At 44.6% G+C, this 16830-nt stretch overlaps 1 protein-coding gene across 5 annotated transcripts in view; it reads right to left on the bottom strand.

Annotated features, from left to right (window-relative positions):
- CNTLN (centlein) overlaps positions 1–16830 on the bottom strand; it is a 419445-nt gene that overhangs the window by 166101 nt on the left and 236514 nt on the right. For all 5 annotated transcript variants that reach the window (XM_056552149.1, XM_056552148.1, XM_056552151.1 and 2 more), the window contains 2 exons: positions 12710–12831; positions 3240–3365 (listed from right to left, as the gene is read on the bottom strand). In XM_056552149.1, coding sequence (XP_056408124.1) covers positions 3240–3365; positions 12710–12831 — 248 coding nt within the window. The remainder of the gene's footprint in view (positions 1–3239; positions 3366–12709; positions 12832–16830) is intronic.

The following is a 16830-nucleotide window of genomic DNA, read 5'->3' as shown; positions in this document are numbered from 1 at the left end:
TCATAGCAGTGAGCCGGCATTTGTGTATGTATGCTGTGAGGGTCAGACATAGATCCATATGTCTGACCCCCACAGCATGATATGCAGCTGCTGCCCGCTATGAATGACAAACTCTTAGCAGCGAGAGCGGGCAGCAGCCCTCCACTCCCCCGCTAATAGAGTTTTCATTCATTGGCAGCCAGGGGAGGGAAAAGATGAAGATTAATATGCGCAGCTTGGGGGAGGCAGTATATATATAAATATGCGCAACGGGGGGTCAGTATATGTGCAGCGGGGGTCAGTATAGATATATAATAGCGCTGGGGGGGCAGTACATTTATTCAAGCGCAACGGCCACTAAGTTTGATATAGCGCAGCAGGGGGAAATCAATATAGAAACCCTGGAGGGGCCAGATATATATATCCCCCCCCCCCCCCCAGCGATTCTAAACATCTTTGCCCACCACAGTGCTTCTATATTAAAACCCTGCCAGGAGCCCCGATTGGCTCCTCGGCCCCAGCCATTCAGGGCTTCTGGTGGGGAATTTAAAAATGAAATCAGAAGTGAGACCCGGTGCGATCAATCCCTCAGCCCCTGTACTACTACCCCCAACATGGAACAGACCCTGTTCCATGATGGGGGTAGTAGTACAAGCACTAATGTAGTCAGAATTTGCAGAGACTTTTTTCTGTCGCACAGAATACATTTTGTGCGACATAAAAAAAAACTGCGACAGAAAGAAAGGGAAGTAAATCACAAGGAAAAAAAGACGAGTACACTGAAAAAAAAAACCTAACCGACACTCCAATCTTTGTAAATGAGGGCCAATGTTTGCTTTGGTATCTAAATACATAAAACTTTCCAGAAGATGCGTATGTGTGTACATATGAATGTGTTCTCCATGTATGAGCAGTTTTCCCTACAGTGGCTGAGAACTAGCTGCTATGATGATTTCCATTAAATAAAAAAAACAAAAAAAAACCTTATGAGGCTGATGCCAATTGCCCCATACCATAAAAAAAAATTAATTCCCGAGTCCAAACATGACATAAATCCTTGGATTAATGTTCTGTTCCTATAAATCTAATATTCATAACCTGTAATGTTATTAATGTCCAGAAATACGTCCAGGCCTCTTTTGAACTCTTTTACTGAATTCTTTTATCAACCTTCTTTCCACTAGCAATAGAGGATGCCCCCTTGTTATAGATACAGTCCTGGGTATAAATAGATCATGGGAAAGATCTCTGTACTGTCCCCTGATATATTTATACATAGTTATTAGGTCTCCCCTAAGCCTTTTTTTTTCTAAACTAAATAACCCCAATTCTGATAATCTTTCTGGGTACTGTAGTTCTCCCATTCCCCGTATTACTCCGGTTGCCCATCTTTGAACCCTCTCCAGCTCCACTATATCTTTCTTGTACACTGGTGCCCAGTACTGTACACAGTATTCTATGTGGTGTGGTCTGACTAGTGATTTGTACAGTGGTAGAATTATTTCCATGTCGCGGGCATCTATGCCCCTATTGATGCACCCCATGATTTTATTTGCCTTGGCAGCAGCTGCCTGACACTACAGTTAAATTTACTATTCCATAAAACTCCTCAGACCTTTCCCATGCCCATGTTACCTGCCCCAGTGTTTTTCCATTTAACCCCTTCAAGGCCCAGCAAATTTAGATTTCTAGCTCACATTTTTTTTTTTCCTCCTCACCTTCTAAGACTCATAACTATTATTTTTCCACTGACAAAGTTGTGTTAGGGCTTATTTTTTGCGGGACAGGTTGTACTTTCCACTGATAGCTAGTTATATGATAACTACAAAGTGTGAGTACCCAGCGTTGCCTGGTTTTTCCTACCCAATCCTGGTTATCCTCATATCCCGACCTTATATCCCGTCCTCAAATGGGGCTGAACTGGGATGAAGAGATTGTAGGCTGAAAATTGAAGGAGGCGTGGTTTGGAAGTGATGCTGGAACATACATACACATACTGTACATAGACACACACACACACACATTGAGTTATATATATATATATATATATATATATATTACGAAGCCTGAAAAAATGATATGTAGGGCAAAATAAAAAGAAAAATATTTAATTGCACAAATTTGTGGGGCAATCATTTTTTTTGGAGTTCATAATATGGTAAATTTGACATGCTGTCTTAATTCTATGGGTCGGTACGATTCCAATGATACCATACTTGAATAATTTTTGTTTCGTTTTACGGTTAAAAGAAAATGTAAAACTTGGAAAAAAAAAAATGAAAACCCTTGTTAATGTTCTCACCACTATAACTTTTAATTTTTCCACCTACAAAGCTGTTTTAGGGTTTATTTTACACCTAGAGCTGTAGTTTTTAACGGTACCACTTTTGTGTAGTTCTGACTTTTTGATCACTTTTTATTCTTTTTTTTATTCTTTTTTGGGACGTAATGTAACCAAAAATCGACAATTTTTGACTGTGTGGGATCAGAAATGTAATAATTGAATAGTTCTGACAATTACACACGTGGCAATACCACATATGAGTATTTTTTCTTTTTCTTTTACAGTGTTTTATTTAAAAAATGGGAAAAGGGGTGTGAATAAAATTTTTATTAGGGGAGAGATTTTGTTTTTATTTTTAAAATCTTATCCCCCCCCCCCAACCAAACTATAAATTTTTTGGTCCCCCTAGGGGCCTATCATAAGCCATCATTAGATGGCTTACATAGATCAATGTTATGCTATTGCATTACATTGATCCATGTAATCTGTGCTCGAGAGCCAGGCAAGACGCAGATAACCAGGTAACGCATCAGGCTTCCCTGGCAACCCATCTCTACCCCCAAACCGGCGCATTTCCGAGCAATCCTAGCGCCGGCATGTTTTGCATGCGGACATTCCACCATGTGAACGCAGCTTTATTCTTACAATCAAAGCTTTTCGTGTAGTTTTTAAAGCCAGAATTAGAACATGAACGGTAGAAATGCATAAGTGGGTGCCTGATTATAAATGGTCTGCCGCGTGCAAGATCACTGGGGTGCCAAGCGGCGGGACTCCCGCGATCAGGCATCTTATCCCCTATCCTTTGGATAGGGGATAAGATGTCTAAGCCCCGGAGAACCCCTTTAAATCTGTTTCTGGCTTTGGTTTCAAACACTGCATCACTGTGGGAGCACACCCAAATACATAAGAGATTGTTAAAACACAATATTTTGCAAACCTATGCAAATGTTAGGTAAGATAAAGAAGCAGCACCTACTTTTCAACCAGTAGCTTTTTACTTTCCCTCTTAAAGTGGGCAAGTTCATTCCAAACTGCATCCGAGTCTTCTTGTCTAAGCTGAGAAGGATCTGCACGGGTAGGCCGATTCTTACGAGACTTCTTTCTGTACAGTTAATGAAATTAAAAGTCAAAACTGATTAGGCCAAATGTCCACATAAGACACTGGAATTTCTTAAAGGTAGAAACTGTCTCAACTGACAAACAAATATGTCACATATGGCAATAAACATGCTGTGTCTTGCCTATATTGTAAAAGTAAAAGCAGCAGAAGCACTAAAATGAAAAGTTATTTGTTCAAAGAACCAAACTGTGCAAGTAATTTAGGACTGCATTTTACTGGAGATTATCTGTGAATCTGGTGCAGTGTTTAAAGCCATTGCCTTTTATTCCCTCACTTTTTCAAAATCCACAGTCAAATCCACACCCAAAGTTAATGGGTAGTAAAATCTGCTGCAGCAAAAAAAAATATGCATGGCTGAACATACCCTTACAGTGGATTTTCGGTGAAAATAAACCACAGAAAACTATGCATGTTGTGTGTTATGACAAATAATAAACCTTTACTTACCTCCAGTACTCCTGCGATACCAAGGGTGTCTTGCTCTGGTCCCCTGATTCAATTGGCATCCTGAGCTGCAGCATGACTGTTGTCGCCGGGAAGCACCCTGACCAATGTGTCATATTGACACTCAGTTAATCTTTGGTCGAGGCAGGACTTCACTGCAGCCAGCAATTCACTCAGTGGCAGTAAGACACACTGGTTCGAGTGCTTCCCGGGCCCAACAGGTCACGTTGCAACTCAGGAAGGTGATCGCATCAGAGGATTGGAGCAGGAGAACAGAGGCATAGCGGGAGCGCTGGAGGTAAATAAAGGTATTACAGTATTATAATGGTTATTTTTTTATTTTATTTTTTAATATAATACACAATGGCCATAGTTTTGAAAAAATAAAACAAAAACCCTCCTTGCAGATAACTCCTTTAAACAGCAGAAGTTCACAACCATTTTGCTAGGTTACCTAGCTTTCAGATATATAATTCAAGCCAAAAAGTGAACCACACAGAGATCCTTTCACACCGTCTGCATTGGGCAATACACTCATTTCCCTTATCAACATAAATCCTTGTCTTGGTTTGGACAAATAAATGTTGTTAAGATAGATATATTACCACAATTTCTACCTGTGTTTCAAACTATTACAATCTGTATTCCAAGGACTTATTTTAAAGCGAACCTATCAGATCCAAAATATAATATTTTTTTTTTTATATATTACTCCATACCTAATACTGACCATGTCATCTAATTTTTATGTGTTTAAACCCTTTATTTAACAAAAAATGTATTACACTTCCAAGGGAGGGGTGTGGCCTCACTGTGCAGGTCTCCGCCCCCCTCCCTCAGTATGCTGTCTGCTCACATCTTCCCTAGCATTAGCAAAATAACTCTCAGCATGTCCTCAATGTCAGGGCATGCTGGGAGTTGTAGTTTAGCTAATGCTAGGAGAGATGTGAGCAGGCAGATGGTTACATCTCCCCTAGCATTAGCAAAACTACAATTCCCAGCATGTCCACAGTGTCAGGGCATGCTGGGAGTTGTAGTACTGCTAACCCTAGGGGAGATGTGAGCGGCGGATGGGCAGAGATGTGAGCGGCAGCGGGTGGACATGTGAGTGGTGGGGCGGGCAGCTATGGGAGGGTGAGATGTGAGCGGCAGCCGACGGATATGGGAGGGAGAGATGTGAGCGGCGGCCAGCGGCTAAATGAGCGGCAGAGAGAGAACTGATGCGGCGGCGATCTCAGGAGCTGCACCAGCTGATTACTTTGCTAGGAGTGCTCTGACGTCGGCTCCGATGTGGCACTCAAGTGTGGCATCGCAGGCAGTGCAGTTTACTCATTCTGTCCGCGCTCCCGGTGGCCACGCACTCACACAGGCAGAGTGAGGGCTGGCAGCGAGCACAGCAGCACCTGCTGTCCATCAAACCTGGGTCCATGATGTAGGCGATGACCGTTGGACACGGCTGAACATGGTATGTGTCCAAGAAGGGAGGGAGACCCCTAGTGGCCCGTTTTTTGACTGACTTTTTCATCATGAAATCCTCAACATTTTCTGATGAAAGCAATTGCAAAACATATTGTTTTGCAATGCTTTACAACATATCAAAAGTTTTGTATCTGACAGTGCCCATTTAAGTTAATACAATGGGCTCTCGCTCAGTACATATAGAAGGGAGGTAAATAAAGGTTGAGTGGCAGTACTATGACAAAAACGCATGGTGAAGTGGGACTGCAAGACCTCCGGTTATATCATGAAGGGACGGTACTTAAAAGGGTAACTCATTAAAACTAATTTTTGCTATTGCACTCTTTATGGTAAATAAAAACTATTTCTAATATACTTTGTTTTAAAACACAGCCTGGAGTGCTGAGGGGGTGTGTGTCCAGCCTCATCCAATCATAGCTCCTCTCACACTTAACTGCCATATGCTGTTGGTTGGACCCCCCCCCCATCCCCCCCTCAGCACTCCAGGCTGCACTTCCTGAGTTTGGGCCTTGGTCCAAAGTCTGTGAATGAGATGGGGGGAAATGTGCTCTTGAGCTTTTTTAAGCACAAATAAAACATAGAAAACTTCATATTTTTTTTTTAAAACAAAGTACATTAGAAATATTTTTTATTTACCATAAGGAGTGCAATAGCAAACATTTGTTTTAATGAGAGTGCCAATTTGAATGTATATTAGATTGGAGACACAGAAACTCTATAAAAGTTTGGGTGAACGTAGAGGCCTCAGCATCTCCTATTGATTTGGGACTGGTCCCGTGGATGATGACTGCAGATAGACAGAAGGTGGTAGGTTGGTCATTTCTGGTCTTACAAATTGTAAGAGTTTTGGACAAATGGGTTAGTAAATACAAACTCTTCTCGGCCTGGATATATAACAGCTATTATGGGAAATCCAGTCTTTCCACTGTCAGCTCATAGGTTCCTGGGTTGGGATATGAAAAGCAAGATGCGCCTAAGGATGTGTGGGTGGAGGACCAAGGTTCGTTATGAACTACCCAGATAGCAAACATTCATGGTTAGAATATACTCAGCCAAAATCTTTTGTAAAATCGATTTCCACACGACACTCTTCTATAACTGTGCTAACAGTCTTTGACAATCTTTTTTCTCTGCTGGAATCAGAACAATGGCACTTTCTAAATTATACAGCACACTCTTGGAATTAAATAATGGACTCTTCTTTTTTCTCAATGGGAAAGGGATCTGGCATAAGGATTACCAATCAGGAAGTACAGAAAGTTTACACATTTTCAAATCACATGACTCCTAGATAAAGCCCCTGGCAAAATGCGTCGTGTACTTTGTATGTATCTGCTGGCGCTGTTGCTATTCACATTTTTGCACTGCCACTTTCACTTTGATCCATACAAATATATGCTTTGGCACTAGTGCACTTTATAGTTTTTGGTTATTGGCACACATTTTTAGGTACCATTGTTACTGTTGTGTTTTCTTTTGTCACCTTTGCACTCTTTTTGGTTTTTATACCGTATATACTCGAGTATAAGGCGAGTTTTTCAGCATGATTTTTCGTGCTGAAAACACCCCCCTCGGCTTATACTCGAGTGAACTCTCCGCCTGTCAATCCCTTCATCAGTGGTCTTCAACCTGCGGACCTCCAGATGTTGCAAAACTACAACTCCCAGCATGCTGGGTGTTGTAGTTTTGAAACCTCTGGAGGTCTGCAGGTTGAAGACCACAGCGACCTTCGTCATCATCCATCCCCCCCCCCCTCCTTTTTTGTACTCACCCCCCCCTCGGTGGGAAGTTAGGGTGAGCTGGTCTGGGCCATCTCTGCTGCAGGGACCGTCCGGTGGGGAGGATTAGTCTTTGTGGGCTGTCCATTTTCACCGGGGGGGCCTCTTCTCCGCGCTTCGGGCCCGGCCCTGGAGTAGTGATGTTGCCTTGACGGCGACGCACAGGGACATTCATGCGCAACGTCCCTGTGCGTCGTCATCAAGGCAACGTCACTAGTTCGGGCCCAAAGCGCAGAGAAGAGCCCCTCCCCGGTGAAAATGAACAGCCCACAACGACTAACCATCCCCACCAGACGGTCAATGCAGCATAAATGGCCCGGACAAGCTCACCCTAACTTCCCGCCGAGGGGAGGGGAGTGCAAAACAAAAAGGGGGGGGGGGCTGGATGATCACGAAGGCTGAAGTGGTCTTCAACCTGCGGACCTCCAGGGGTCTCAAAACTACAAAACCCAGCATGCCTGGACAGCCGATGGCTGTCCGGGCTAGCTGGGAGGTGTAGTTTTGCAACATCTGGAGGTCCGCAGGTTGAAGACCACTGATGGAGGGATTGACAGGCGGTGATGATAAAGGGGGGGGGGGGGGGGATGATGACGAAGGTCTTCAACCTGCGGACCTCCAGAGGTTTCAAAACTACAAAACCCAGCATGCCTGGACAGCCGATGGCTGTCCGGGCATGCTGGGAGGTGTAGTTTTGCAACATCTGGAGGTCCGCAGGTTGAAGACCACTGATTAAGGGATTGACAGGCGGTGATGATGAAGGGGGGGGGGGATGATGACGGGGGTCTGGAGGATGACGGAGGTCTGGATGACTACATGGGGGGGGGGGGGGTGATGTATTTCCCATCCTAGGCTTATAGTCGAGTCAATAACTTTTCCTGGGTTTTTGGGGTAAAATTAGGGGCCTCGGCTTATATTCAGGTAGGCTTATACTCGAGTATGTACGGTATACATTTTCTATATGTGCTACTTGTATTAGGACTCCTTCCCCTGTCTCCACTATCTATCTATAGATATAGAAATATATACACACACAATTTTTTATATATTTTTATTTAATCTCATATTGATTTTATTCTGACATGCAATTTTCATATCACATGTCAACAGCCTTCTGCATCAAGGAAGAAAAAAAAACTACAAAATTATATCTCAGTAGTATATGTGCCCTGTTAATGTCCACATGATGGATCCAACACAAACAGATAGATGCTGGAAGTGTAACCAGCTCCTTTCTGGAAGGAACCATGGTGCATGTTTGGTGGGTGTGCGTGAAGATCCATCTATTCAAGGGCTTCATAGATTGGTAGATTTCTAGATTGGTTTGAAGATTTACAGTTTATTAGGCGGGCAGTGGAAATGTTAGCAGAGGCACATGGAACCACAGATGCATACTGGAAGTTTTGGAGTGGAGGGTTAAGGTTTATGAACACAATAAAGTTCAGGCAGATGCAATGAAAGGGTCTCAGTGGGAGATGATCGGCTGAAGCGGTGGGTTTCAAAGGTTTCGCCCTTTTTTTTTCTCTTTTTTATGTTAATTTATATTTTTTTGTTTTGTTTTGTTTTTCTATTATATAAAGATTTTTTTGCATTCGTAATATATTATTTAAAGGGTACTTCTCATAAAAAAATAAGTTTTTATATGTTAAGAAACCTATTTCTATTAGGAGATTTTTGTACTCACCGTAAAATCTCTTTCTCGAAGCTCTCATTGGGGGACACCTAACTGATGGGTATATGCTCTTGCCACTAGGAGGTGCTGACACTAGGGGAAAAAAGTCGGCTTCTCCCTGGCAGGATATACTCACCCACCTGCAGTGAGGTAATCAGTTTTGTCACAAAGCAGTAGGAGAAGCAAACAAGAAATACGTCCGAAGGACCCTAGAAAGGAAACCCGGAGAGACAATGCAAGAACCGGAAAAAATATTCCAGAGAAAAGATGAAGAAATGGGTGGGTGCGGTCTCCCCTAACGAGAGCTTCAAGAAAGAGATTTTAGGGCGAGTACAAAAATCTAATTTTCTCGGTCGTTCTTCATTGGGGGACACCTAACTGATGGGACGTACCAAAGAAGTCCCCTAGGGTGGAAAAAAACGACCACCAGAGAAAAGGAATCAGTCCAAAGACTGAACTCACGTGTCCACGAAGCCTGCGGATGAGCACCCAGGTCCGAGAAAAACTAAGGCCAGAAGTTGGGCTCCCGGAAGAATGCCCATCCAGGAAGATGGACTAGGGCGCCAAGGAAAAGGCAGACCTCTGGGGAGACCAGGACAAGAAATTGGATAAGACAGGGTCACCTGGAAGACGAAACCCCCCGAAGAGTAAGGAAAACAGACGTCCGTGAAAACTCTGCGGACGACAACTTCCATGTAAAAACATGAAGAAGAGAAGGAGCGCAGTAAAGAACAAAACCGCCCCCGCCTGATGGGCAGGTGGAGTCTGGGCTGAATCAAAAAACATGCCCAAGATCGGAAACAGCACCAAGGTCCAACTGAAAGCTGCCTGAAAAGAAGGCACGCCACAGCATCCTAGGACAGAGCCTAAGCCAAGGACCAACAAGTCATAGACCTCAGTGGTCTGAGCGGACCAGAGCACTTCGAACAAAAACATCCCGCAGAACGGGAACGGAGGAGGGAACAAGGAGAACCCAGCTGGGACTCCTAGGATTTGGGCGCAGGAAGGAGTATGCCAGAAGACTTGGTTGTCAGTGCGGTACCACTGACACAGACAAAAGGGAAAGAAGAACAAACCCTTCCATGGAGATTGCACAAATTCCTCCAACAGAGGAGAGAGTCAAGGCTGCGTGAGCAGCAGTAGCTAACCCAAAAAAGTAGAAGAGAGCCTAGACAGTAAAAAAGCTCTGCTGAATGCTCTCGGCAAAAGACAAGGGCCCCACCATAACCCACCTATATAGGGGGAGAAGCGAGACGGCATCAGCTTGGCGGCAGAAAAAACTAAACAGCATAATCCCTCTAGAGGAGGGAAAAACAAGAAAACAAGGGGGGTCAATTGTGTGAAAGAAAACACCAGTAGCGACCCATGCCAAGCAACCCGATCCCCACACCCCCTATGGAAGGGATTGGCAAGTGCGCCAGGCACAGCAGCAACAGGGAAATGCTGCCCCAAAGCCATGGGACAAGTGCTGGGCGTGCGGAGCCCCCAGACCTCAGTGGCAGCCCATCGCCGTCTGGAGGGGCCACCAAGAGTCCCTAAAGGGATCGGAAGCCTGTATACCGGAGCTGGGCAAAAAATACCAAACGTGTTGAGAACCAACCAGATGGTGAAGAAGGCAATAAAGTATTTGCCTAAGGCAGGACCTGTAGGCATAGGGAGAGGTTGAATTAACTGTCGCCCCCATGCCAGAACAGAAGTGTTCAATGGCCACAGGACCGCGGAAGCAAAATCACAGGAAACCCAGAGGTTTATCCCACCGAACAGAAGGAAAGGTGGGCTCCACACCTACAGAGCGACCCTAGCATATGTAGGGACACAGACATAGGGACCTCACAATAGTAGTGGGGTACCAAGACTGCACACACAGAGAAACCGCAGACATTCAATGAAGAAGGTATGTGGAGCAGGAACCTGCAGACACACACTGACTTACAGGTAGAAAGGGGAGCAAGAACCCACGGATACACACTCTGCGGAACTGCACCTGGAAAGAAACAGGGGACTACAGCCACGGCATCGACAGTAAAGAGGAAGGTGACCAGGTGGATTAGAAAAACATGCAGACACGATCTGGCTATGTGGCATAGGGACCATGGTCATGTCGCTTCCGATCCCCGGGAGGGGAGGAGCTGTCTAACCTCCTGGCTCGCGTGGGAATAAGGGGAAGAAGGGTGGAGCTATGTGGCGCAGGAATCAGAAAAAGAAGAAGGGCAGAGCTATGTGTCACCATGGTTCCCCCGAACTCAAGCCGGCTGAGTGCCTCGGAGCACACCCCTGCCGGGACCGCACAGCAGACCCGGCGCATAGGTGACGGCTCCAGCCGTCGGGACAGCCGTAAGTTAAAGGATCCCCTGATAAAAAATACCATCTGCTCTGGTAACCCCCCTATGCCCAATAGATGCGGCCGAGGCTGAATGAATAAAATAGCGAGGGTTAACCCCTCACTGTCCAGACTCCCCAAAACAGCCCCAGAAATAGGGGCATAATACAACTGCTCGTACCACCAGGGGAGAGGGAGGAGGAGGGGGGGGGGGGAATGTATACTCACCTCACTCAGACTCTATAAATACTCACCTGTCTTCACATACATCAAGACGTCTTCAGCCAGCTTTTTAGTCACCTGCATCACGTCATGCTGAGACAGACAGGACGAGCAAAGAAAAGAGGGGGACCCTGACACATGAGGTGCAACCCCAGGCGCTGGCCGTTGGCGGGAAGTGGTTAACAGTACATCCACGATGTCTGTGCCCCTTAGCCGCAAATGGGGGAACAGTGAACGCTGTGTTCTTGAACCCCCACCTGAAAAAGAGGAAATAAAAGGAAGAATCTAACTAAACAGCCCTTACTAGAAAATAATAAAAAAAAAAGACCAGGTCTGGGGAGCACCCAGACCTGTGTCTTGCCTCCTTGCTGACACTGGCTAAAACTGATTACCTCACTGCAGGTGGGCGGGTATATTCTGCCAAGGAGGAGCCAACTTTTTTTTCCCTAGTGTCAGCGCCTCCTAGTGGCAAGAGCATTTACCCATCAGTTCGGTGTCCCCCAATGAAGAGAGTCAAAGAAAACATTTTTATTTTTATGTTTATTTTAACTTGCGAAACCCCACCACTAGGGGTCTCCCTACATGTCCCAGCCGCTAGATTTCAGACTCATGCTGCTGGTCTGGCATGAGTTCTAAAATCTGACTGCAGCCGGGACACGTGACCAGCACAGCGCTGCTCCTTGCCTGTCAATCAGACCGGCGGGAGCGAGCACTGTGCCCGCAGCAGCTGTGGACATGGCCGGATGAAGACAAGTGACAGGGGGAGTTGTTCTCACCATCTCCATGCCGGCCTGCAGCTTCTCCGCAGCTACCCCCCTGCTCCAGACTCCGTGTACCACCGTGGAACTGAGGGCAGAAGCGCCCCCCCCCCCCCCAGCAGGCTTCAGTGATGTAGCGCCTGCTGGGGCACTCCCACATCCTCCTGCCGGCAGCTCACTGAAGAAAAGGTATAAAACAGACCTTTTTTTAAAGCCTTTTTTTTTAAGGGCAGGGGAGTGTTAGGTGTAGTTAGGGAACATAACATGATTTAGTTTAGGAAAGTTTATGTAGTGACAGATACCATTTAAGAATGTGATACCTAAGGAGTACCGTCAGACAATGTGACTTAGTTATATATGAATATACTTGATTTATTACATTTTCTTTACAAAAAATTTAGATTAAACCTAAAATATATGCAAATATATTCATAGATTCCAATCACTTGACGAAGGCCATAACAAGCATATTTTTGTTTCTCAGATTGGGTGTTTTTTGTTTTTCTGCTGGATCCAATAAAGAACTGTATTCCACACAGTATACTTTATTTTATTAAGAAGTCTGTATATGGTGTATGCCACTAAGTAGTATCCTTCATAGCTATACAGCGAAGGTATCTACAAATACGCAACATGAAAAGACCCTAACAACTCACCTGGCTCCTCCATCTTCTATCTCTTCCATTTGTTCTTTAAGTGTCCTGTAAGCAGCCTGCAATGTCAATAACCTCTGCTTACGATGCTCATGCGCTTTTCGTAGTTGTACATTCTCCTGAACCTTGGGGAACAGTATTGAATATTAATACAATAAAAGGAATGAATATAGAATTACAAATACTGTAATGAGCAATGAAAAGTGTTTAACACATTTCAAACAGTAAACATTTCACGGCAGAGATCACGATATGTTCATCAAATAAAAGAAGTTTGATAAATTGAATCAAGTAGTAAAACAGATTGGCTGGGCTCACACTTTATTTACTTAGTCCATCAGTGGGATAGGTCATCAACCCGTCAAAAAGATATGTCACCAAATCAAACAGTATACTGACAGTGGCCTCATTCCGTTTATTGGCCTGAATGTAGTGAAATCTATCTATCTATATATATATATATATATATATATATATATATATATATATATATATATATATATATATATATAAAACTCAATGTGTGTGTGTGTGTGTGTGTTCTAGCATCACGTCCAAACGGCTAAAGATATTAACATGAAACTTGGCACACATGTTACTTATATCTCAACAACAAACATAGGATAGGTGATTTAACCCTTACTCACCACCATTTGCCAGGGGCGGGGTTTTTGTTTAAAGTCCCATACAAGTCTATGGGAAATATATGTTACTGCATAACTTCCGTACGGCTGGAGATATTTCGATAATACTTGGTCACATATTATTTATATGTCAACTTGAAATATAGGATAGTTAATTTAACCCTTAACTACCCCCATTTGTGAGGGTCGGGGTTTTTGTTCAAGTCCCATGCAAATCAATGGGAAATGTATGTTCCCACATAACTTCCGTACGGCTGGAGATATTTCAATACCTGGTACACATCTTACAGTTTGGGATAGGAGGACGGGATAGGAGGTCGGGATAGGAGGTCGGGATAGGAGGTGGGGGATAGGAGGTGGGGGATAGGAGGTGGGGGATAAGAGGTGGGGGATAAGAGGTGGGGGATAAGAGGTGGGGGATAAGAGGTCGGGGAAAGGAGGTCGGGGAAAGGGCGGTGGGGAAAGGGCGGTGGGGAAAGGGCGGTGGGGAAAGGGCGGTGGGGAAAGGGCGGTGGGGAAAGGGCGGTGGGGAAAGGGCGGTGGGGAAAGGGCGGTGGGGAAAGGGCGGTGGGGAAAGGGCGGTGGGGACAGGCGGTGGGGACAGGCGGTGGGGACAGGCGGTGGGGACAGGCGGTGGGGACAGGCGGTGGGGACAGGCGGTGGGGACAGGCGGTGGGGACAGGCGGTGGGGACAGGCGGTGGGGACAGGCGGTGGGGACAGGCGGTGGGGACAGGCGGTGGGGACAGGCGGTGGGGACAGGCGGTGGGGACAGGCGGTGGGGACAGGCGGTGGGGACAGGCGGTGGGGACAGGCGGTGGGGACAGGCGGTGGGGACAGGCGGTGGGGACAGGCGGTGGGGACAGGCGGTGGGGACAGGCGGTGGGGACAGGCGGTGGGGACAGGCGGTGGGGATAGGCAGTGGGGATAGGAGGACGGGATAGGAGGAAGGGATAGGAGGACGGGATAGAGGATGTTCCAGCATCACGTCCAAACCGCTAAAGATATTAACATGAAACTTGGCACACGTTACTTATATGTTAACAACAAACATAGGATAGGTGATTTAACCCTTACTCACTCCCATTTGCCAGGGGCGGGGTTTTTGTTTAAAGTCCCGTACAAGTCTATGGGAAATATATGTTACTGCATAACTTCCAAACGGCTGGAGACATTTCGATAATACTTGGTCACATGTTACTTATATGTCCACTGAAAATACAGGATAGTTAATTTAACCCTTAACTTCACCCATTTGTGAGGGTTCGGGTTTTTGTTAAAAGCCGGGTCTAGGAAAGGTCGGAAAAGCACTATCTCCATAGGCGGCAAAGCATTTCCAAGCACAATCTGAAGAGCAAATGAACATGTTCATTCTTTTGGAGAGATCTGGATTTCTTAGATGAAACGTTTGTTGTGGAAATTCTGTAGAATGAATGGTGCAGTAAAATCCCACTGAAATCATTGGCAGACTTCTGCTCAGAAAATATGAAGTGAGAATAACCCCATAGATCACTGAAGAAAGAATAGTGGAAAGGGTCCAGCTCCTGGGTAGAAGTATCCAATAAAACTTAACCTTTAATGGCAACTATTAAAACATGGAAATCGCCACTAGGTGGCAAGTGACATGTCACTTAAAAACAAAAGGAGGGTGAAACGCCGACGCGTTTCGAGCAGTTGCTCTTAGTCCGTGCTCCGGGACTATTGCATGATGCTTGACACATATGGACTTTGGTGAGCTGATCTATCTCTTTGTTGTTTCTCTGCCCCATAGATCACTGTATGAGCTATAAAGAATTTAAATGCAGCATGGGATAGCTGTGTATTGGCTACAGAGCCACACAGCTGAGCACTTTTGCCCTTTAATTCTAGTGATTGCAGGGTCCAACCGCTGGAATCCCTACTAATCACAATTTCTAAGATGTTTCTTAGGCATGTACACTTTGTCATAAAACTACAGCATAAGGATAACATGTTAAGTAGTTTGATCTTGCAGAACAAGCAACAGTGCACAAAAGTGTGATGTTATCAAAGCAGAGAGGTGTGGGTTTAAAAACAAGAGACAATGGCCCTGATTTACTATTGTAAACCCGACATGTTATGTTAGGAATGTGCCCCAAAAATTGTACCAGAAGTGAAAAAAAAAAAAAAAAACTGACTAACTTTCCATTTTACTGAGAAAACCCGAAAAAGGGATATGACAACCTGGAAAGAGGGCGTGGACGCAAAAAGGGGGCAGGTCCCCAACATTCTCAAAAAACAACAACATATTTACTAAGGTTTCCACAGAAAATATGGTGGATGTGAGCCGAGGAAAACTCGACAGAGCAGAGCATGTGTAAAAAAATAAAAAATAAAATTATGTAGGAAAACCTTAGTAAATACTGTGGAAAAAAAATTGTAGGGAATTAAAACCCACAAAGAAAACTGCACAACACTCTTCGTAAATCAGAGCCAATTAATCATACTTGGCATTAAAATGTTTTTTTTTTTTTTTCAGGTCTATAGAAGTTTGCAGAAAACCAAGAAAAAGAAAGAAGGCCTGGACCATCATTCCAAATCCATAAACATCTGTGTTTGGATGATAATAGTAAAAACTATACTGTTCATGCTTTCGCATTTATCCTTGCATTTGAAGATTGGAAAGGAAAAGAATAGACGTATTGGTAAAATACATGGAAAAGCTAAGAATTGAGTTTTAAAGATAACAGCGTGTTTATGAGCAGTGTAAATGTCAATTAGTGGAGGTGACAAAAGACTTGTGAAAGACAAAAAGGTGTTAAATACAAGAAAACAGTGACAGTGAAGGTGATCTAATGCAGACACTGTGCACTATAAACGTTATCTGCACAATGTTACAGGAAATTTGTTTGTTTCAGCACCTCCTTACAAAGTGAGTAAGTTGGCAGGGCAAAAATGCCGTGACTGGAGATGCAGCAACACCCTGCAGGTGCTAAGATATACACAATTACTGGAGAGAAAGACTAACTTTTTTTTCCATTGGGGATGGTAACTGTTTCATTCATGGTCCATGAGTGTTTTTTTTTTTTATTCTGCACTACACTACAATGCAATAATAACAGTATGCGACTGAACATGCAACCATATTTTTGCTTATTCTCATGGATTCCATGAGGAAGAAATCCCCATGTGCAAAATAGAAGACACCTGGTGTTGCAGTTCATGAAGAAGGGCAGCACTCCTTACTTTTATTACTCTATTAGCTGAGAACCCGGCGTTGCCCGGTTTTTCCTTCCTAATCCTTGTTGGGGAGGAAAATAAACAAAGGAGGAAGCTTTTGACTTCATATCCAGTCCTCATATATTGTTGCCATATCCCGACCTCCTATCCCATCATCAAATCCCATCCTCCCATCCCGTCCTCATATCTCGACCCGTAATATGTGTACCAGGTATTGAAATATGTCCAGCCGTACGGAAGTTGTGGGAACATACATTTCCCATTGATTTGCATGGGACTTTAAA

This window comes from Hyla sarda, chromosome 1 (assembly GCF_029499605.1).
Source record: "Hyla sarda isolate aHylSar1 chromosome 1, aHylSar1.hap1, whole genome shotgun sequence".
Classification (NCBI taxonomy): domain Eukaryota; kingdom Metazoa; phylum Chordata; class Amphibia; order Anura; family Hylidae; genus Hyla; species Hyla sarda.
The sequence above is the reverse complement of the archived record's forward strand: the minus strand, read 5'-3'. Positions and strand labels throughout refer to the sequence as shown.